The 23,473-nt window shown below is 42.9% G+C and overlaps 1 protein-coding gene across 1 annotated transcript in view; it reads left to right on the top strand.

The window, feature by feature from the left end:
• The window catches only part of si:dkey-82f1.1 (DENN domain-containing protein 2A), a 34,821-nt gene that overhangs the window by 6,867 nt on the left and 4,481 nt on the right, over positions 1-23,473 (top strand). The window contains exons 2-14 of the mRNA XM_034149481.1: positions 8,475-8,561; positions 11,632-12,657; positions 14,744-14,871; positions 16,248-16,360; positions 16,462-16,659; positions 16,936-17,029; positions 18,442-18,492; positions 18,691-18,878; positions 19,643-19,752; positions 20,438-20,507; positions 20,742-20,819; positions 22,046-22,186; positions 22,575-22,723. Coding sequence (XP_034005372.1) covers positions 8,476-8,561; positions 11,632-12,657; positions 14,744-14,871; positions 16,248-16,360; positions 16,462-16,659; positions 16,936-17,029; positions 18,442-18,492; positions 18,691-18,878; positions 19,643-19,752; positions 20,438-20,507; positions 20,742-20,819; positions 22,046-22,186; positions 22,575-22,723 — 2,432 coding nt within the window. The 5' untranslated portion in view covers position 8,475. The remainder of the gene's footprint in view (positions 1-8,474; positions 8,562-11,631; positions 12,658-14,743; positions 14,872-16,247; positions 16,361-16,461; positions 16,660-16,935; positions 17,030-18,441; positions 18,493-18,690; positions 18,879-19,642; positions 19,753-20,437; positions 20,508-20,741; positions 20,820-22,045; positions 22,187-22,574; positions 22,724-23,473) is intronic.

The raw sequence follows: 23,473 nt of genomic DNA, 5'->3' as shown, positions 1-23,473 counted from the left end.
GTGTGCACTAATTTGTCTTTGGAAGGAAGCGAGCGGGAATACAGAACAAATTAAAGGGGTAGCAGTCTTTCTGGAATCAGGGTTAATTCTTCTACTCAATTTTGACCGGTAAATATCTTCAACATTGTCATTCATTATTTGGAAATGAAGAGCTATTCATCTAATAGTTTCCAGACATTACACTCAAAACCAAAAATGACAACTTCATGGTGGCACTATAGGAATAGTCGGGGATCATCAAAGTCGTAATAAATCATGTGAATGTTGACATGTCGTGTAAATAATGCTTGACCGGACGACTAGAAAGGCAATAAGGTTTTTTTTACCATTGGACCAACCAGTCGCAAGTCACTAAAGCATTGAATAGAGAACAAATCCTTAAGTTAATATCTGTAGAAATGTTCATAGCTATCCATCCAATAGTTGTTTTGGGGGGATTTGGGATCAGTTTGTTTGAGCTACTTACTGATTGACGTCCTCCATCCCTTTAGCCTGTGGTTACACGGTTTAAAACATCATCGATATAAGGAATATAATATGACAGCGCAGTAAGTAGCAACACATTTTCAAATAAGCCATTTAGCATCACTTAATCCCTAGATGTTGCTGAAGCTAGTGTCGTGTTTCAGCTGCAAATACCAAATGTTTGCGTTTCACAGAAGCACTATTGGATGTGGTGGTGTAGACCAACGAAGTGAGAGCTGGTTAAAAGCCGGCAGTGGGATGTGTTGGCACGGACACTGGTCTGTGGAGCCAGCGGGGTAATTGGGAGCAGACTGGGGATGAGTCAGGGTCTCTGCTGATGGGAGCTCTCTGTCTGTGGGGAGGAGGAGCTGACATGTCTGTGTGGAGTCTACGGACAGATGCTCCGACTCTGCAAAGAGACGTAACACGACACCCTCACCCAGATGGGGGGGATAGAGAGAGATTTGTTTGCTCTGCCTCCAAGACAGATCCATCCTCCTCCTCCACTTCTGTCTCTCTTCTCATTGTGATGATTGTGTCCTTTTCTCTGCTACGTAGGCTTCTCTTCTCTCCATTGAGCTAGTTAAGGCCTCTTTGTATTTGTTGGCGAACGGTAAGAGCAATTGTTGAGATGGAAGAATTAATTTCCAGTTTTCCACTAGGTCAGTCCAGCTTTAAAAAAAAACTCCTCTGTGCTTTGAAAAATTCACATATCTTTTTCAATTATCCACTTCATTTTCACCTCATTTTCAGGCCAACGGTGTCAAAGGCTCCCCCTCCAAACTTGTATTTCTAGGAGGGCTTATCACTTTGAAGACTTTAGGGCATCATTAGCTTGCAAGTCGCACCATTTGCAGTCAGTGGAATGTGGAATGGAAGCCACGAACTCCAAAGGAAAAGGGAGACCTCTCTTTAAAAGCCTGTGGTTAAACAGTTACGGGATGGTCATTTGTAAACTCTGACAGGTGGAGCGAGTGAGAAGGACTTTTTTTGGAGGATTTTGCTGAGTTCGTATGGCGCTTTCCTTCCTTTTCCTGCTTTTCTGACCTTGTGGTAGTAGGCTGTCTCATTTATCAACCACATACTCAAAGCTCGTACTGTACGGGGCGAGTTCTTAAGCAAAAAAAAACTTGCCTTGCAAAAAGTTTGATGACTTCATTTCTGGAGGAACAGCCAGTCAGTCTTAATCCAACTTCCTGCAAGTCTCACCACACTTCCTGTCAGTTTGTGTGCACAAACACAAACAAACAAACGAGAAAATAACTATTCATTTCATGGATAAGAAACCTCCTAAATGCTGTAGCATACTGTCTCTTGGTTGTGTCTGTGCACCATAATTACATCCATAGTGGCTTCCTCTGTGGCCCTTGTTATAATTAAGGTTTGTTTATACATTTTCTGAGATAATATTGTGACCCATTCTTCCAGCTCTCAGCGGGATACAATGTAGACACCCAGGCCATCAGAGTCTCAGTTATAAGCAACAACCACAATAACAAGAAGTGCCATATGCGTGACTTCAGAATTACAACAATGTGTTATATTAAGCATAGATTGATAAGAGAAAATACATGCAGGGAGAAGTGAATTGTTTGCGGTATCCCCCGTCAGTTCCTGTCTGGTTCTGTTGCTAACCCAGTTTCTATGCTGTCTCACATCCATCCTCTGCTAACAATGGAGGGATCAGGGGGGGAGACGTGGAGGGGCAAGAGGACACAGCTCAGCAGGGCAGGAGGACTATCATTACATTTGGACAGGACACTGGGAAGCAGGATAGCTGGTGCATGTTCTGTATATTTGTGCTTGTCTTTTGCCCCTGAAGGCCAGCTGATACGCATCTGTGCCACTGTACTTCATACAGCGCAGATCCCTGTGGTCTGTGGTTGGATACAGAACGGGAAGATAAGGGTGGAAAAGTAATGTCTGTGAAAGTAGGGAGATGCAAAGAAGGAGATGAGAGAAAGGTCAACATGGCATGCAAGGAAAATGGATCAATTCAATGAGTGTGCGGCTTCTAGGATTGTAAAGCTGTTTCTGGCTGTCAATCACATACACACACAGATACAGGCACACATAGTCATGGATTTGGCCTGTTTGGCTCATATCCAAGACCTTGCTATGAAATCAGCTTGGGAAAGCAACAGGGGCCCTGAACAGGACACAGAGACAGAAACAGAGAGAAAAAAGAGAGAGGGAGAGACTGCCGAGCCCAGATAAAATTCCTTTGTTTATTTGCAATAAACTCCTTAACTCTTCCTCTCCATACATCCTTTCCTTTACCATCAACCCTTCCTATTCTACTTTTTCAGGGGCCAGTCAGAATGTCGGTCATTGTGAAATCCCCATATCACTCAAACCAAACACTTTATGTCAGATCTGTCAACCCGGAAGTGCTAAAAAAGAATTGGTTTTACGTAAATAGTTTCTGCTCCAGGTCTGCAGAAGGTAAGACACGGTGCATATACTAGTATGAAAGGGAACGAGAGGTTGAAAGGATTAAAAACAGCGCCCCACCATCACTCCCTCCTATCCATCACTCCCTCCTCCATCCGACTTTTTCCTGCAACGCCATGACAGAATGGGAATGAAAGAGAGAGAATGAAAGGGAGAAATAAAGAGTGAAAGACGGTGGGGAGGAAAAAAGCAGCCAAGTTTGCCATTACAGAGAGAGCAGGCTAAATGTGCAGTGGTGCGTTAAATTGATTACAGGCAGGGCTTTGGCACATGTGAGCCACATCTTCCAGGGGATAGGGTCCTCAACTCAGCGTGGGTGCGGAAAGAAAAAGAACAAAATAAATAATCTTCCCTTCGCAGTGTATTATTCCCATTTTGAGCTATCGTGTTCTCTACTTTCTGTAAAAGGATGAGAAGCGGTTAGGGGGCTGCCTCTTTTTGGTTGCCTTCTGTATTCTGTGTGACTCCATGTGCTGATAACTGTGAAATGCAGTGTGGGCCGCGAGCAACTTTGCCCTTTTTAGGTATTTTGAAATGACGGAGAGAAAAAAGAGAGCAGTTTGGGGAAGAACAAGCAAGGGATGGTGATGTCATGGTGTTAGCTTTTTGGCTGGACAGAGGGATGGAGGGACACAGCGATAGAGGGGAGGATGAAATCTTTATGAGAAGCAGCTGTTGGGGAGAGGCCGGCCTCCAGAGCGCTGTAGCAGCAGCCAGCAAACAGCCAGCAAACAGCCAGCTAACAGCCAGCAAACAGCCAGCTAACAGCCAGCAAACAGCCAGCAAACAGCCAGCAAACAGCCAGCAAACAGCCAGCAAACAGCCAGCAAACAGCCAGCAAACAGCCAGCAAACAGCCAGCAAACAGCCAGCTAACAGCCAGCAAACAGCCAGCAAACAGCCAGCTAACAGCCAGCAAACAGCCAGCTAACAGCCAGCTAACAGCCAGCAAACAGCCAGCAAACAGCCAGCAAACAGCCAGCAAACAGCCAGCAAACAGCCAGCAAACAGCCAGCAAACAGCCAGCAAACAGCCAGCAAACAGCCAGCAAACAGCCAGCTAACAGCCAGCTAACAGCCAGCAAACAGGACATTACATTACATGTCATTTGTTAGACGCTTTTATCCAAAGCGACTTACATACATTCAGTACTGTGGACAATCCCCATAGGAGCAACTTGGGGTGAAGTGTCTTGCCCAGGGACACAACGACATGCTGACTGCAGTGGGACTCGAACTTGCTATCCCCTGATTCCAAGTCCAGCACACTGAGCCACAGCCTCCCCATTTAGACAATATCCCTGTCCAAATTATGTTGACTAACTCATAACTGCCCCATCTTGAAGAACAACTCACTGGTGTGTGTGCAAATGTGTGTGTCATCACACTGCCATTAAATGAGTCCAGGCTGATTTATTTTTATTCAACATCTTGTGAGTTCACTGTAAAACAGATAGGCCAAGTGTAATCTATTAGGGGGTCTGCATGCCGCTGAGTCATCTGTGTGCTGGCCAACATACTGTACACAAATGTGCCAAGTCTTTGTGAGTCAGGGATTCATTTACAACTCTATGACTAGATCAAGGTCAGTCTTATATGTAGCTCACACAGGGTGCCAGATGTGTGGAGTTTGGAGTCAATGTAGTTGCCTGTTCTGTGGAGAAGTGACCAAATGCAGATCTGACATCTGGGGGATAATTAGTCTGTGAGCCAATCGGAAAAAACATATGTTTAAATCTGACATTATCATTATAATCTGGATTTAAATGGCTTTTCAGAATTAAATTATAATTATTTGTGAATATTTGAATTTGGTGTCTCAGATCTGTTTCTTTTGCTGAACATAACTTACCTGGAAATGTTATCTCTTTTGTCGTACCAGATGCATGGCTCCTCTACTACTAGCATTGTCATTCAATTGGGCTGATTGTCTTTTCATCCCTTTGTTCTAATGTGTTGTTGATATTCTGTCTCCTCATCCTTTGCTCAATGACCGGAAGCCTCTGAGGCTCATTGAATTGATAAATAATGATATGGTAACATTAGCCTATTAGCAATACTTTAGCATGAATAAATGCTGAGCCAGCTGTGCTGTTAAACCTGATGGAGAAGCTATTCCTATATCTACAAAAGGTTGATCAATTCTGAAACATTTCACACTCACTGCACACAGCTCTTAGCAAAAGGCCAGTTGTTACAGAAGCCTATCAACAAAGGTCAGAAAATGCAATGCTGATAGGTTTCATAATAACCACTGTATAAAGATCAGCCCATTTGACACAGCTACTGTACAGTCCTCCCAGTGTTAACCTCAGGTCAAAAGTTGCACAGTTTGCCACACATGCGATAAAAATACCACAGTTGTCTCCAGTCAGTATCACACTTGCTCACATATAAACCCTTCAATGGTTCCCTTTCTCCACTTTCCACTTTGCTGTACTGTACATTTCTAGAACAGGTGTTGACCCTTGATAACTGAAATTGTAATAATTGCAGTGCTATGGTTCATCCAATAGTCCCCAAATAAACAACAGCATCCCTCTCTCAGTGGTTTATACGAGTACATGTTTATAAGAAGAATCGGTCTGTGTCCATCCGCAGATAGAAATCTTCCTCAGTGTTTGTTGTGTAACTGATGCTTGGCTCTGATGGCCTGCCTCTGACCCTGAGTGCTGCTATCTCTAAAGGCCTCAAGGCATTTAAGATTGTGTGCTGTTCCCTGAGCACCAATCTTTTATGATTTAAGTCCAGGAGTGGAGGTCATCCTTCAAGGAATATATTGGTGTTTTCTTAATGGTCATTAGGGAAAAACGGTTGAATCCCAACGACATTCAACGGGTGTATTTCAGGTCTAATTGAAAAGGTATGAATGTCTTTGAATATGAGTTATTTCCATTCCAACACACTCTCCACCGCCACCTTCTTCACCCAGCTGCTGAACAATACCACTTCCTCTGTCCACGTTCTGTCACACCTCACAGGGCTGGGGCTGAGGGGGGGGGGGGGCAGTTTCCCTGTGATGTTTTTATTGGCCTCAGCAGATGGCTTCCCTCAGCCTCTGCTTTGTTATGGTGGCCATCTTGCTCTGAGGGTCAGGGTTAACAATAGTTGCCAATAGCTGTAGGACACAAAAGCTTTCGCTGCTCCCCAAAAAAGAGTTTCCTCAGTTACCAAACGCTGTAAAACTAACAATGCTGTCAAATTTAGTGCTTTTACGAGATGCCAGGACAATACCGCTTGTCAGGTTCAGGCACAATTGGGGAATCCTTGTATGAGTCAAGTTTGGGATGTTTTCAAGTCGAGTAAGTCAGCGTTTTGTAGAAATACCAAATAACCTTTTAGACACCAGCATCTACACTGAATAGCCTTGGGGCTGCACACGATGAAATGGGACAGCCTAAAAGCCTTCCCTATTTTCACAGTGCAACAGTATACTTATATTATTCTTTGCAATATCCACTTTCCTCTTTAGTTTTGACAACCCCTGTCTCCCCCGACCCCCCCCCCCCCCCCCCCTCTCCTCTTCGATGTGCTCCCTCTCTTCATATCGTCCATCTTTCCTCTCCCCCCGTGATATCCAAAACCCTTCCCAACCTAGAGAAACATGTAACTGTAAAACTAGGAGGCTCTATACATTCTTTACAGCCCCCCTTAGCCCCCCCCCCCCCCCCTCCCATGCAGGATTTCTGTTCTTCATTTCTGTGTTGGGTTTTAGTAAGGAGAGAAGAATCAAGAGGGGGAGGTCGGGAAAACAATTGGTTGATGTTTCCCCTCAAACATGTGACCTCTGCTCGGCTCACAGCTGAAAATAATTTGGGCCTACTGGCCAGTGGACGTCTGACGTGAACCCTCCCCCTCCTGTCGATGGGGGGGGGCTAAAGACAAAGCAATTGATGGATGTAAGTTGAGCAAGTTGAAGAAATGACACATTGTACTTTGAGTAGACATCTTGTCAGACGAGACCACAGCTTTTCCGCCGTGTCCATTTGTTCTTTCATTCTGCAAGAGGGGGAAAAAAGAGGAAAAGCCCAGAGCTGTTCCAAAACCCTGGACCCAGAGGGCCAATTATGTTGTTAACTCAGGGAAGAGTTCAGCTATTTGGCTGCATTTTTCTACGTAATCTTCTGAAATTGTGGCATTTTTTTCTGACTGCCAGTTGGGACAACAATTTGTGGAATTTGGCTGAAAAAGGCTCACATTCCCTCCATAGTCAGGGGGCAAGGGAGAGAAGTGTCAAAGTTAGCTAATGCAGGTTTATTGGGAGAGGATTGAAGGGGGGGGGGGATTGGGCCCAGCCGTGCTCAGGAAATGTTTAACGGCCTACGGATACCCTAAAGTATCCCAGCACATCTGGTCTAATTCACACACATCACTGAGTTGGTCTGCAGTCAGGACTTTTTGGCGGGATGTGTGGATCTATAGGTGTGTTATTATACGAGGTTTTTTTGTGTGTGTGGGTATGCAGCTGGGTGGCAAAGCATGTATCGGTGTCTCTGTGAATTGACTTAAGAACACATGTGAATATCTGCCAACAGAAGTTAACCCTGACCCCCCCTCTCTAATGTTAACCACATCTGTGTGTCAGACTGATGCTAGGCCCATGCCAACCCTCCACCAGCATTAGCAGGCCAAGTCACGTGCCTTTTGCTAGCGGCTCTCATTCAATGGTTACTTACGGATAGTCTTGCAATGGCTCCAAGTGGATCTGGTTTTATGATATGCTGACAAATGGACCGAATAATAAGTTCCCCCCTCAAAGTCGCCTTGGCACCATTTGTCCTAATGAAGAACAGAGGGAAATGTGCAGTGCTGGAAGACTTTAAGGAAGTGATATCCTAAAATGAAGGGAGTTTGCGGAGAGAATCCGAAGTGCAAAAACAAAACGCAGTACTTAAAATCACTTCTGGCGAGTATGAAAAGCCTGAGTGATAACCTTTAAAAAGTTGAACTCAGTGCCCTTCTTTGTCTTCTAGTTGCCAGTGATGTTTTTCTAATGGGGCTTGTTACAATGTGTTTTTAGAACATTCCATACTTTTTCCATATTGCCATATAGGAGCTGGGGTTTACGCCTGTGGGCTTGCAATTGTTAAAGTTTTGTTTTCATCTGTTTCCTCCAATTCTATTAAGTGTGGGGTTTTTTTGTGCCAGTTTTGGGGGGGATGGCGTGCAACCTGTGAGGTCTGACTTTTTCTAGCCAGAGAAATGATAGGTTTGAGCCTTTTGGTAGTTTACATTCACACACTAGAGTTAGATTTGTTTTCTAACCCTAAGGGAGTACTGTGGGTGCAGCTTCACTTAGATTTCATTTGTCTGAATATCAACCTGTTTTTAAGTATCATCTGCATACTGTATATGTCAAAAATACATGAGCCTGAATATTTCCAACTCTCCTGTAACAGTTTGACTTTTAAATGTTTGTGTTTGCAACCTACAAACTGAGATATTGGTCTGTTTTGCATTCTCATTTGTTTAGAGAAACTTGTACCATCCACACAATGCATTTAACACTTCAAATAAATATATTGTGCTTACTGTCGGTGTCTTTCTCTGCGTGCAGGATGCCAGCTGCTAGCACCATGACCGGAGGGAGGGCCCTGCTGCTCTGCACAAACACTGACAACTGTATCTACCAATCAGTCAACGGGTAGGTGCCTCGAAAGACTATCAAATATTTAAATCATTTCTGATTCAGTAGTTGAAATAATCACAACATATCAGTGCTTCAACCAATACTATGGGGATGTCTCTTTTTGGAAATAATCAAAGTGTCCTTGAATCAGGTTTTCATAGCCACCACTTTTTTAAACATCAGTCTCTCATTGCCATAATTACTGATTCTTCTAAAAATGAGACAATGGTCTAGACAGAAAGAATCCTTGCAGCACTTGCTGGTATTTCTATTGTTTCTGTTTTATTTTGTGAGATTCTCCTTGCTGTTGCTTACCATTGCAATTATTTTATTTTTAAACTTGAGGCAACAGTTCCTCCTGATTTATACCAAAATGTTATCCAGCGATATGCAAGGAAATAAATTCAGCTAGTGGAGTAGGAAAGTGGTGGTCTTTATTTGTTTATACTGTAGTAAGAATGCAAGGTTATATCGGATTTGTGAAAGTAAACGTCCTATCCAATTTATATATTGACCAGATGACTTACGGTTTAAGCATTTGCAAAAGTTGGATGAAATGTAACAATAATGAAATAATCAACAAATAGGATATATGCTTAGACTAAACGTATACAAAAAATGTATATGATTTTGTTGCCATCTCTCATTCCAAGCTGTCCACAGACATGCAAGACATGACGATGAAGCCATAACATATACTTACTGTATTATATCTAATGACCCTTTTGCTTTTAGTTGGAAACTAGCAGATGTTCAGAGTGCTGAAGGATGCTAAAAAGTGTTGCTTGGGCCGACAGTACATATCCCTTTTCCCATCCTGAAGCTCTGTGCTGCTCTGAAGCAGGCTGGAGACTCCCCTCTCCATGCGGGTCAGCAGAATAACAATAGCAGGGCTGGAGTGCAGGGCAGAATTGGCCATCTGGCATCTAGTTACTGTTCCTGCCCCCCCCCCGCTGCCACTGTCTCATGCCTCTTTGACCACTCTCCATAGTCCCTTCTGTCATCCTTGCAATATTCATTAGTTCTATTTTAATTAAAATGAGGGGATTTTGGTTTGTGACTATAACGGGGATTGTGGGAGGTTTTAATGTCTGTAGTTTTGTCTGTACCCTTGCTCATAATGTTCTGTACATTTATCCCAGGAAATTGTCAAAAATGGATTTGCCGGAACATTAAAATACTCTTTATCTCTGTTATATTGTCCTCCCCATTTCCAACCCTTTCTCATATCCTCTGATCCCGTGTTAGCTCAGCTGGTTGGAGAAGATGTTGTGTCCTTGTATCTCCTTCCGCACTCATCTTCATGTTCCACCCATACTTTCTGTCCCTCAATCTCTCTTTTGTCTCTTAATCACAATCAAGTGTTTTTTGAGACGAGGTGAAAAACATTATTAATTTCCTCCTCCATCTGCTCGTATTTTTCTTTAACTCCTTCGCCACACAAGCCCCCTGCCGACTCCTGCTTTCCTTTACCCTGCTTTTAATTTGACCTAGTTTTTTTTACCATCTGTTGCTTCATGCTTAATAAGAACTGCTGTTTCAACCGAGGTACTCAAAAGGAAAAATAAAGGGGGAGAGAGGTCAAGATAATAAAACCCAGAGCAATTTAAAAGAAAATTACTTGGTTTCCTTGTTGGCCATAGTTACAACGTGTTTTGTTTTGTCCTTTTTTGTAAGGGTCTCTGAGGAAACTTGAATCAGTAATTTCCCCCTGAGATTTCCTCTAGATTGCTTGACTGTTGGTTTTCACATCCAGCAATGTCATCAGAAGTCACCAAGGCCGCGTTTCCTCTGTTTGTTGGAAATTCAATCATTTGATGAATGGTCTTAGGGCTAAAAGAGAAAGTTTTGAGCAGTAGAGAAGCAAAGATGCACGTCTGCACTTCGGCCTCTTCCCTCGCCTGTGTATACATTCATCTCTTCTCCAGAAATAGCTGTGTGCGTAGCTTGTAAACTTTGACCCCGAAACCCAGAGTTCAAACAGTCGTGACCCAGTAATCTTTCAGGAGTGACTCACAGCGAAAACAGAGGCACCAAACAGACGTCTGAGCCCTCTTTACAAGAATTCTTGTTTGCCTCATAAAACAAAGATCTATTTGGACTTAATTGTAAGTGCTTGCGTTGTGCAGCCAATTTGAAGAGCTATGGGGAGCACGGTTCTTAGCTGTGTACACTGAAGGCAGCACATTACATTTCTATGGAAATAATTGCACTATCAATTATTAGAGTTGACAACAGTTCAATGTACTTTCTCAGCCTGTTTATCCAGTGTGAATAAGTGCAGATTGTGGTAAGCAATGCCCCGTTGCTAAGAGAAGAGTCTTTTCAAACGTTGTCTGTTTGAGATGATTTTGGTACGTTTCCCCCTTTCATTCTGCGTAAATGAATAACTTGAATATTTGAAATACGCCTCAGTGCCTTACTGCGAAATGGACCATTCAAGAAAGCTTCAATATATTGATTTAAGAGGATGAAATTACATATTTTCTACCAATTATAAATAATAATGTCAAGCAACATTTGTGTTGGACTATCAAGCTAAGGTTCGTCTGAATTTTTTAATTATTGATGTATGGCAATCTGTATTTCAGCTAGGTTTTCAGATCCTACTCTGTCGTCCTGGTACTAACTACTCTGCTTTCAAGCAATAATGTATTGAATTGCTTACATTTAATTTATGTATATATATTTTTAATTGTAGAATAGGGCCAGTAAGCATTTTTAGAGGGACCCAATTTGCTACTTTAAAGACATCTTGATTTTTTAAATGAATGCTTGCAAGTTCTGTAGATTACTTACTATCAACGCATCAAAGAGTTGTATGTTTATTTTATAAGTTATAAAAGAATAACGTTTTATTCTAATACACTATGTTTTTTGACACATGAAAACAGAACCATACATCTACATGTCTTTCCTTCTGTTTTATGTTGCCTCTGTCTATCATTGAAATACTTTCTTGTGGGCTCATGTTGGCTGGGCAGCTTTTGGTGAACATGTATGAAACTTGTGGTTTGCCTTCAACTCTTGTTAGCAAGTATGTCGAGTATGTCTGTTGACTTTTCTGTGTGTGGTTCTTCTCCAGGCTCCAGTGCTGTGGTCTGAAGGTCGGGGAGGCTCCGTCGTCTGCGGTGCCCCAGCGCCAAGAGGTGTGCGGGTCGCCGGGGGACAGAGACAGGAGGGAGACCGCTGTGTCCACCAAGCGTCCCCTCTCCCCCTTACTCAGCCTGAGTGACGGCCCTCCTGACACCATGCTGGCTCACAGGAGAGCCACCGACCCGCGGACTCCCAACATGGAGAACGGGCTGTGTGGGAAGCTGAACAACAACAAGAGCCCGGCAGCAGCCAAGACGGCCAGCATCAGAGATAAGATCTCACAATGGGAGGGCAAAAAGGAGACTGCCCCGTCTTCTACAGGGACATGTCCACTGATCACGGCAGAGAAGGAAGTTGAGACGGTGAGGAAAAAGGAACCCAAAGCTTCAGAAGTCCAAAGGACAGATAGCAAGAGGTTTGTTAGTTGGGACAGACAGGACTCAGGGAAAGAAAATGTTGGAAAGCTGGCGGATTTGAGGCCTAAATCTCCAGACGGCCCATCAAACAAGGACAAGGAAGTGATCTTAGAGAGGGGATTTCGGGCCTCAAAACCAACGGAACAACCTAAGGACAAGAAAAGTGTTTTAACTCATGTTAAGAAACTGGAGAAGGCAACAAAGGATGTTCCTCACAGACCTTCACTGGCATTTCCAGGGAATTACTTCTGCCCTCCTTCAAAGGAGGAGCAGGAGGAATCAGAAAAGAGGGTCGGCGAGCCCATCTTTGGGACTTTGGAGGTTGTTCGTCCTGGCAGCTCGCGGAGGAAGAGGGAGGGGGATCCAGAGAACTTGTACAGTGAGCCAGGTGCTCCCTCTATAAACCCTGTACCTAAACCTCAGAGGACCTTCCAGCATCACACCCCTCCCACAACCCCAACTTCAGGCCTCGGCTTGGGGAAGGGAAGGAGGAACTTGCCCCCTTTGCCCTCCATTCCTCCTCCCCCTTTACCCACGTGCCCCCCACCTGGAGTGTGCAGGAGAACCTGGGCAGACAAAGCCCGGGACAGTAATAACAGGTAGGGAATAAGAAGATAGAATGGAAACAGTTGTATGCTCGCTACTTGGCCAACACATGCATTTTTGCTCAGGCTTAGTATTTGCATGAGTTTTTTTACAAGTAGAAAACATGCGACTGTATAAATAAAACCTATGATGAACGAGTTGTGAGAGATTTGTTGAAAAAACGAATTTCTCCTATAGTTCTATTGTTGTACACAGCCTCCATTCACTTTAATGATTGAATAACTTCTCTATGGAGACATACGGGGATATACCTAGTTATTCATATACTATTGGTCAAATTGTGGGGGAAGTGATCCTTTCACTATTGTCTTATTCCAAAATCCACAACAATTTAATATTTAAAGTTGCTTTTGGAATCAGATGCAACCAGTGATGGCTCTGGTTCTCCTCTGAACCCCTCCCCCACCGTCTCTGAACAAACTCTGAGGTGAACAACATTTCCCACATCTGCTGTAAATCAAAACCACCGGTGACATCATCCTATTTCTAAATATCCCAAAGCATGAGCTCATTGGTTGGATCTGAGGAATGTACACATCAACTCAACTCATTACTCTTTCCAAAACTCATGTGGAGGAGGAGATCAACATGCAGAGTAGTGAGTCATGTCAAAGAGGGCCTTCGCTTTTTCAAGAATTCATGCCTTGACAGTAAAAACGGTTGCGCAAGGCATTTGGCTTTTATTAGGCCTTTTTCGGGGATTTGTAATTACAAAAATGTGTGTCCTGGTAAAGTGTAAAGTCGGATCCAGAAACTGAGTCGCTTCTCGTGCCAAGAGCAATTACCATGTTGGAATTTACCAGAGTCTTCTTAGTAAAATTCAGCGGGGTTACACTCAAATGAACACGTTTCTGCAAGGAAACACAAAAATGTGTGAGCTCTGCGTTATTGGAGCACATCTATTGTTCACTTTCTGCAGCGGTCTGGATTCTTGTTTGGAGCTTGCCTTGAATCTGTTACATTCCATACCATATGTGGAGGCCTCACTCTGCTCAAGTGTGCTGTGTCAAGCCCTTTGTTTGGTTAGGCTGTCTGTCTCTCAGTGTCCGCTGCACTGTGCATTTTTGTGCATGTGAACGAATGCACTGCGTTGCCAGTTCATTAGCTACACTTGGCTTCATCTAGTTCCATCCAACAGCTCTGCTATAAATCATACTTTTGTAAAGCGTGCAATGTTCAGTTCATGTTTCACTCTGTCAGAAAAGGGTTTATTTAACTTCACGTTCATTTACTTTCCTTATATATCAAGGACTATGCATAATAGTTGACATTATTATCATGGACAGATTTGGCTAAATTGTTCATTTTTACATGCAGCTTCAAAAAGTGAATGGTAAAGTAAAAAAAAGACTAACAAGTTTTCCTTTCCTGTAGTGTGTGATATAGGTTTGTGTGCATGTAAATGGTCTGCAAAGGCTGAAATCCCAAAGTTCCCTAGAGGGAGTTTCTCTCCCACACACTCCTCCCTGCCTGAAACGCCTTCTTGGACCCCTTTATTTACTTCTATAACATATTGATATCACTATGTAACACTCGTGATTCTATTGGCTAGCGCCCCAACAAATTGCACGATGATAGGCTAAGGGCCGATCAATCTCTAAGCAGTTGCCCAATCACAACAGAGCCGGCCAGCTAACCAATCAGAGCAGACTGGGCTCTGATTTCAGACAGAGGGTGAAAAGAGGTGCTGCAGCACAGGCAGTATGAGAAAATAAAGAGCTTTTTGAACATTAAAGCATGTAAACATGTCACAGTAGAGACACTACATACAAATATGAATGTGGAAATGAGCAGAATAGGGCCCCTTTAATTGTATGTGTGCGTGCATGTGGGAATGCAGTCAAACCACAGATTCTTGTGAGCGCTTCATTCTGCTTGGCTTTAATCTTTGGCAGTGATGAAACACAGATGTGGTCAGACAAATGTGTCAACTATCAAATGGTAACATCAGTTTTCCTGTTTGGCCTATTAAACATTCTGAAAAGCACCAACGGAAACTATCAAAAATCCATCCTTCCGCCTCTTTTCTTTTATATCTGCCGTGCAATTTCTAAATCTTTGTAATGCTCTGTCCTCCAGGAAATCCTATGAATTTGAGGATCTGCTCCAGTCGTCCACAGAAGGCTGCAGGGCGGACTGGTACGCTCAGTCCAGGCTGGGTCTAACACGCACTTTATCAGAAGAGAATGTCTACGAGGACATCATAGGTAAAAACAATACATACCAACATATATCACTCAATTTCTTTGTCATTAACTAAGCAAAACGTCCAAAAACAGTCTGTCGAAAGTCACCTTTTAGACGTGTGGTTTCCAAGCGTTATTGTGTAAAACTGAAAACATTGTTGCATAGTGTACTATAGGTTGGATGTTGTCCTATTTGCCCTACCCTTCATACACTGCATGACCTTGTAGTTTAATTTCTCATATCAGCGTGTGTCATAGCAACAGAGGTGACGAGGAGGCCAAGCTGTCTTTACTCTGCTCAGGTTTTAATTTAGAGCCACGCTGCTTAACTTTTATTAAAAATGATACGGCAAAATGTGACCCACGTTCCTACCTTATTGTCTGCAGCGTTATGCCAACCCCACCTAGAGCCTGCGAGATTTCATAAGGTACAATAGTGGCGTTGTGTGAGGTTGTAGCAGAGGTCGGCTACTGGGGGGGGGGCGCGCATGTGAGGCACATTACTGGCAATGGCTTCAATGTGTCTTTGGTTTTCATCCAAGAGACCAGTAATGAGTAAACGCTTGTTAGCAACAGTCAAATTAACTTTAATTATATCTGAGTGATACCGCAGCTTATTTTGGATTCTTTTTTATAGTTTCCTTCTTTCAGACACCGATCTCTCAGCGGTGTCTCATGGGTAAAAGCAACTCAAAGAGCTGTCTACACAAAAAGCAGCTTTGGGAGTTCCTAGATATAGATAGGGATGAAACGTTGTGATATCCTCCCTGGCATGTCATCAACACGCAAACCAGGTTCTCGTCAACACGCTTTAAAAACCATCCACATGCCTGAGCGTGTTTTCAGATTGAGAGGAAAGCTACTGTCACCACCACTACATGTTTTCAGACACACACATTGATGGCTGCTGCACATCTGCACAGCTGACGGAGAGCACTAACACACTGAAGAGATAAGTGTGTCACAAGCCGGCAATGTGAAATACAGTACACTGATCCCTTGTTTTTGTGACGGGAGAAGGAGCTCCTCCGACTCCTACAGCTCACATCTGGTGGAGGAATTGATAAAGCACAGGAGAAGAGAGACAAGAGGGAGAAACAGGTTTTTGAAAATGAAACGTCCTCACTACTAATCTGCAGGGGAGGACTGGTGGGTAAAGTTAGCATGAACTCTGCAAGCGTCTTATCACAGTGAAATATGAGCTGGGTAAGCAGAGTCTGGAAGTTCTCCATCAGCACATCTGGAGTAGGATGAAACTGGCAAAACAAATATAACTGATATGGCAAGACAGCTTTATCAGCTAATTGGAAAGACGTTGGAAGCTGTTGTGTAACTAAGGTCACATAGATTTCTTATTTTTATTTATTTTTTTTTATGTATTTTCTTTTCTTCTGAAGATCCTCCCTCCAAGGAGAATCCCTATGAAGATATAGAGCTGGAGAGAAGTTGCTTGGGAAGCAAATGTGTTTCACCTGCCTCCTCATCTCCTGTCCCCGACACGCCAACTAAGGTACCAATTTGTTGATAAATCAATATAAAAACATTTAGATTTAATTCAAAAATACTTCTGTACTTAAAACAATGTTCTTATGTATCTTTTCCCCTCCCCAGCTCTCCTCCAAACCTGGCTTCTTCAGACAAAATTCAGAACGGCGAAGCTTCAAACTCCTGGAGCTCCGTAAGACCGGCAGGGACACTGGCTTCTCCTCTCCCTCCCGCATCAGCCCCCCCTCCACCCCCAGCAGCCCTGACGACACCCCTTGCCTCTCCGGAGACCCGTACAATCGCAGAAGGAGGAAAATCCCAAAGGTACGGGAGTCTGAGAGGCATTTTGCTGAGCTCACTCTGCTGCTCTGTCTGTGATTTATGGTGCCGGGAAGTTCAGAGCTGGTCCACTCATGCTGCCGTCTGGGGATGAGTGAGGCAGGGAACATTTTCTGACGGATATTTCCTTTGAGAAGTGTGCTCAGAGGAAGGCCTCCCAGAAGCTAGCTGGATTGAATTGACTTCATGAAGAGCGTGGCCAATTTTGTTTATTAGCTTTAAGAAGTTAAAGATGGACATTTTTCCCCCCTACTCCCGCAGATGGTGCTGAAAATCAACGGCATCTTCGAGGCACGGAGAGGGAAGAAACGAATGAAGAGGGTGTCTCAGTCGACAGAGTCCAGCTCAGGGAGAGGTGAGTCAGGCCACACATACATATCATTTAATTCACATCATCTGTGAATTTAGAAAAACTATTTTTTTTTACTTTGCTTCACTAAAAATCATGTCCTGTTCTTCAATGCTTCTATCAAGACGGTAACATTTACAGGCAATTTACATCAGCTTTACACAACTGTCATGTGATGCTGCACTATTCTGTATTCATCATTGTGGCACATGGAGTCCATGATTTGCTGCACTAGAGGTATTTTGATATGGAAGGAAGCCGTTTCGGTTGATGATGCACATTAAAAAAAACACAGTAGTTAAGCAAATCACGAAACATAAAATACATACCACCATGGCAATACTAGTAAAAACCCGCACTAACAAACACATGTATTAAGAGTATATTAGTATTAGTATCAATTTGCATATTAGTTTAAAGGGGACCTATCATGCTAAATGCACTTTTGTACGTCTTTAAACATGAATATGTGTCCCCGGTGTTCCAGGGAACTCACCATGTGTCAGAAAACACAACCCTCTCTATTTTCCTCCATACCCGAATCTCTAAAAAAGGGGCTGCAACGGATCTGATAAAAACTGATCCAGATTTGAACACTGTCCTGACGTCAGGACAGTGGCGCTACGGCTATTGGGCCAACTCCACCAATCAGGAGGAGACAGCCACGGCCATTGCCGTTCGAAAGCGCTGGAGACGCTGTAGTACATATGCCAGGCCTGTAGGTGGTGCTGTTCTCACAGAATCAGCCCTTGCAAAAACAGAGCTAAAAAATGTCAAATTGAGCAAAATGAGGCATGGCTAAAATGCATGATCTGTTTGGTATTTTGAAAAAAGAAAAGTATAAATATGCCTTATATAGGTATGGTCCTACACTATATTATTCAAATATAGCATGATAGGTCCACTTTAAGTTAAAAAGCTAAAATAAATCCTAAATCATGCCAAACTACTAAATGTGCAACACGTTCAATTTCAGATGCCGTTAAAATATTTCTAAACGTTTTTATTAATACAATAACAAATAACAGTAGTATAGTAGTGTTTTATGGGCAAATGGTTATTTGGTTATGACTAGAAATGTAACTAAAATGTATACACTGATCCCTGAATCCCCATCTACCCTCTGCAGACACTTTTATTCACGTTACCTTTACTACAAACCTCAGTTTGACCAGAAAGACTTTACAGGTGTACCCCCATAAAAGGGACGATCACATGTATCCACTTAGTTTTATGGGCAGAGAAACATTCTGTGGTCAGTTGAGTGACCCGTGTGTGTGAGAGGAGTGTGTGTGTGTTGGAGGCTGTAATGAAAGCAAGGAGAGCAGATTCCATGTGCTTTTAGTTTCCTGAGATCGTTTTTTGCAGTCTGCTCACACTCTGTTTTCCATTTTCACTCTTTCTTCGCTTTCATTCAGTGACGGATGAAAACAGCGAGTCGGAAAGTGACACAGAGGAGAAACTACAAGGTGAGGACAGAAAGTGTATACTTACCCACAGTATTGTGCTAAGTAAGTGATGCTAAGCTGTATAGATATGAAATAGTTGGGTTGACACAGCTGCAGATGTACATGGTGGCCTCACGCTGACCCTCTATCCATATGTTGTTTATGTGTGGAAACATGCCATGGATGTATTTGCATAATACGTGTCTCTCTTGTCCTCAGCTCACAGCCAGCGCCTGGTGTCGGTCCAGTCCATGCTGAGGCAGACGGGGCGGTACCGGGCCTTGGAGAGGGATCTGATGGAGCTGCAGGAGAGGAACCTCTTTGAGTATTTTATAGTTGTTGCGCTCCATAAGACCAAGGCTGGAGTCCCATACCTGCCTGAAGTCACACAGCAGTTCCCTCTCAAGGTACACAGGGAGAGGCATTTGAGCTGTTGCAAAGTAACACACCTGAAATGATGTTGGAAGAAGGAGACATTATTGTAGATATTATTATCTAAAGAAATGTCCAGTTTCCCAACAGACCAAAGGCAATAATTCAACCTGTGGTTTATGAGCACCTGGTTTGAACTCTTCTGGGAAAAGAAAAAGGGATTTTCTTTGCTTCTGGGAACAGCAACAGCAGGTTTCATGCAGTAAAAAAAGAAATAGCCTCATATATTTAGAGCAGTGTGACTGTTGTGCTACTGACTAAAAAAAAGATGGAAAATAACTTCAATTTCATCACAAAATACAAAAAAAAATAAAGTGGTTTCAGCTTCTTAACAGTGATGTTATCCAGTACTGTACTGTATGTGCAAAATACCTCAATAGTGTGGTTTTAACAATGTCATTAAGCATTATCTTATCACATTGAATTACCTTTGGCTCTACTCATATTAACTTAAACAATGACACTACAATATTATGATAATGAACATTAAGGATTAGGAAAAGATTAACATTGTTTTGGCATTAGAAAAATCTGCACTTTCAGTGGTTTTTTCTTATCTAATTTCTGTATACAGATGTTTCTGTTTAAGATTGACCTCAGTTTTAGACAGCAAGTTAAACAGCAAGATATCTGTCTGTGTGTGAGTGTGAAACATGAGAGTTTAAGACTTAAATAGTATTATACTTCAGGTCTCTTTGAATATACTCCTTTTCACATTTCCTCTCTTTTTTCCATCCAGCTTGAGAGGAGCTTTAAGTTCATGCGGGAGACTGAGGACCAGCTGAAGGTCATCCCTCAGTTCTGTTTTCCTGACGCCAAAGACTGGGCGCCTGTCGACAACTTCCCCAGGTCAGTCCCAGTCTGACTGCACCTCACAAATACAAAGAGTGAAACAAAACAGGGACACAGGAACTTCCCGGCACAGTGTTAATAGCTCAGCTGTTGCTAATAGCCACTTGTTAGAGAAGAAGCTGAAAGCCCAAAATACTAAATGACCTCTTGGCTTGTAAAGAAGTCTGTTCCTTCTTTAATGATTAGGTGCTGATGATTACAGGGAGAGAGGGTGGGTTTAGCACCTCACACCTGGTTTGTTATTACAAAATCCGCCCTCTTTGTGTAATGTTAAAAAGTGTCTATATTACCCAATACCTCCTAGCTTAGCCTCTCAACGTGTGCATTGTTCAGAGAGGTGATGAAGTGTGTCCTGGCTAATAATTACCTGGAGGCGAATGTTCGATGAGTGGGGGGGGGGCACCAAACACACACCTGCATTGAACTTGCTGACACTCTAGCCTGTCAGGAAGGTTGTCATCCATCAATAAGTGCCTGTCAGGCAGAGAGATAAGGGAGATTTGTGTGGATATTTGCGGTGCAATAAGCCTGTCCCGAGGCTCTTCCCTCCCACGTACAAAGTCATACCCTTGTTTGCCTAAAAACAAAGTCATGTTCAAGAGTTTCTGTTTCCACAACAGTCTTTTCTGCACAATTTCAACAGCTATACATATTTCACTTTTATTTTGTCTTTTATTTCCAGCGAGACGTTCTCATTCGTCCTGACGGGTGAGGATGGAAGCAGGCGGTTTGGCTACTGTCGGCGATTATTGGTATGTTATTGGTATATGGTGTGCGCTTATAATGCTGCTAGATAATCCTTCATTATAGACATGCTCATCCAAATTCTGATAGCGCTGTCACCCTTTTTTCAAATTGAAAGTCTACAAAGTCTCTGCCAAACAAAGGCTTTGCTTTGCTCCAGTTGTCTAATCCGTGTGGTTATACTTGGGTGAGCAGTCTTGTGACACCGCAGGGTTTTGAAGCTGTCTTTTTCCTGTTCACAGCCCAGTGGTAAAGGCCGGAGGCTTCCTGAGGTCTACTGCATCGTCAGCCGCCTGGGCTGCTTCGACCTCTTCTCCAAGGTAGATATACTGCGCTCAGCATGAACAGAAGTTTGCCCAGAATCACATGTGTTATACCAGTGGTGTCCAAAATACGGCCTGGGGGCCAAATGCGGCCCGTGAAAATGAAAATGGTGCTTGTCTTATATTGTACTTCTTAAATATATATGTAAACATATATTACACAGTAGTATTCATGTGTTATAAGCCATCTTTTCAAATAAATTCAGTCTACTAAAGTTGAAAAAAATGTCTACCAAATCTTAGTTGATAAGAAATAAGCACAATAACTTATTTACATAACAAGCTTGAAATGTACCCTTCTTATTTCTCCGTATAATCAATCTGAGGCTTCTCTTTTAAGCTGCCAACAAAATAAATGAAACCTCATGGAAAGCTGTGATGTAGGCAATTGTTTTCTTAAAGCATTTTCAAGAATCAAGCATAATTTACCTACATTTGATTGATTTAGCTAATTTATAACTTAACTCATGACGCAATATACCTCATCTCTAGTAAGGGGCCCAGCCCTTATTATATTTTTCTGTATGTGGCCCTCAGTGAAAAAAGTTTGGACACCCCCGTGTTATACCATACCAAAGCATACATACAACCCCACCCCCACTAGAAGAGTACAGAGCTACCACCCTCGGTGCCCGCAGAGCCCCACCCACCCTCTGCCGGCTCTTCTTTCCCACAGAGCGGTGCAGTGCTGGCTGCAGTACAGACGCACATGTGAAGTGCAGCTGATGTGGTTACCGCAGTGGAAAAAGGTTCCCTGTATTGGGCCTTAGATTTATATGCATGTGTTCTTATAGATGTGCCGTGTACATGTGTGAATGCTAAAAGTGGGTTTGTTAAGGAGAAGGGTAACTAACTACAGTCTATCTTCTATTATATTAAAAGCTGCCTCTACATTGGAAGTACTCCTTGCTGATGATGTTCTGAATGTGTTTCATCTGTATCAGATCAGCTTCATTAAAGTGTAATGCTATACAGATGTGTACTCTATGCATGTAGAGGAGTACACATGATGGTTTCAGGCTGTTTTTAATTTGGGACGTTTTACTCCACTGTATCAATAAGACGAAAAAATGATATATACAAATTGAATTAAAGCCATAAAGAATTGCAATAAAGTTGAGTCGTATCAAGTTTAAATCACCCCCCAAATCTAAAATAGAAATAGTTAAATAACAGAAAATCTGTAGACTCATACATATTTGTCCTTTCCCTGTGTTCTGCAGATCCTGGATGAAGTGGAGAAGAGGAGGGCTATCTCCCCGGCTCTGGTGCAGCCTTTCATGAGAGGCATAATGGAGGCTCCCTTCCCCGCTCCAGGAAGAACCATCACTGTCAAAAACTTCCTACCTGGCTCTGGGACAGAGGTTTGTTTGTTTCTTTATTAAGGGAATATGAAGGAGGATTGCCTAAAGCTCCAGGGGCTTGGAAAGGGACATTCTCCAGGCAGCACATCACATCATCTCCAGGCAGCACATCACATCATCTCCAGGCAGCACATCACATCATCTCCAGGCAGCACATCACATTACATTCCAGCATTGTAAAATACACCAAATTGTATCTATCTAATAATAATGGAACCAAAAGACTGTGGGACTGTGGGTGGTGTTTCAGTGGAAAACCAGTCGTTTTTTCCCCTTCTCTTTTGGGCAAAACCCATATGCAATAAAGATGATCTAAATAGTCATACTAGTGATTTAATGTGTATGTACATAAGTATCTAATATAATTCTTTCTCTCCCTTTCCTACAGGTGATAGAGCTGTGTAGGCCTTCAGATTCTCGACTGGAACATGTGGACTTTGAATGTCTCTTTTCCTCCTTGAGTCTACGTCTCCTTCTCCGAGTGTTTGCCTCTCTGCTTCTGGAGCGCAGGGTCATCTTCACTGCCGACAAACTCAGGTTGGCTCCAGCAGCAAATATTCTGATACCCAGCAGGGTGTTTATTCTGCTTTCCGACCTATAGATGACATTTCCAAGCGCAACAGGCATATCGTTTATTATATCTCCTGCGATTGAATTATCACTGGAGGTGTTTTTTGATGCTGGGAAAGACCAATAGTATAGAGTTTGAAGGATGTGACAGAGAGACCTCAAGTCGACAAACAGTCTGAGGAAAAGAAGATCCCGACCGAGTGTGAGAGGAAGGAATGCTGTTATGTTATACAGTCGCCTGGGGAACAATCACTTCTTCTCTGGAAAACTGTCATGGACGCCAGATAGAAGGAGCTAGGCTTCAGAGCTTACACGTGTTCACATCGACGTCATCACACCCACACTGTCCACGTAAAAACTTTAAGTATCACAGTACACTGTGTTCAAGCAGAATCAGTTCAGATATAGGTTAAGATGTTCTGTGTATCTCATACATACATCTCGTACTGCTGTTTGAAAGGTAGTATAAAGAGAATTTCTCACCAGAGCTCATAAGCTGTGCTGTGGAAACTTGGCCCCATCAATCAATTTTTTAATGAATTAACTGTGAGCAGATGCACACCCGGGAGACATTAAGTCAGCAGCGGGGGGGTGAGTGTGTTTGCTGCTGCTGTATAGTTTTTATAAGTGTTGCATCACGCTCCCCGAAGAGATGCTTTTTAACATTTCTCTCAGGGTAACAACGGGTTTGTTGGAGCAAAAGGAATGAAGTTTTAA

The sequence above is a fragment of the Trematomus bernacchii genome, unplaced genomic scaffold (genome assembly GCF_902827165.1).
Source record: "Trematomus bernacchii unplaced genomic scaffold, fTreBer1.1, whole genome shotgun sequence".
In the NCBI taxonomy this organism is placed as follows: Eukaryota; Metazoa; Chordata; class Actinopteri; order Perciformes; family Nototheniidae; genus Trematomus; species Trematomus bernacchii.
The sequence above is the reverse complement of the archived record's forward strand: the minus strand, read 5'-3'. Positions and strand labels throughout refer to the sequence as shown.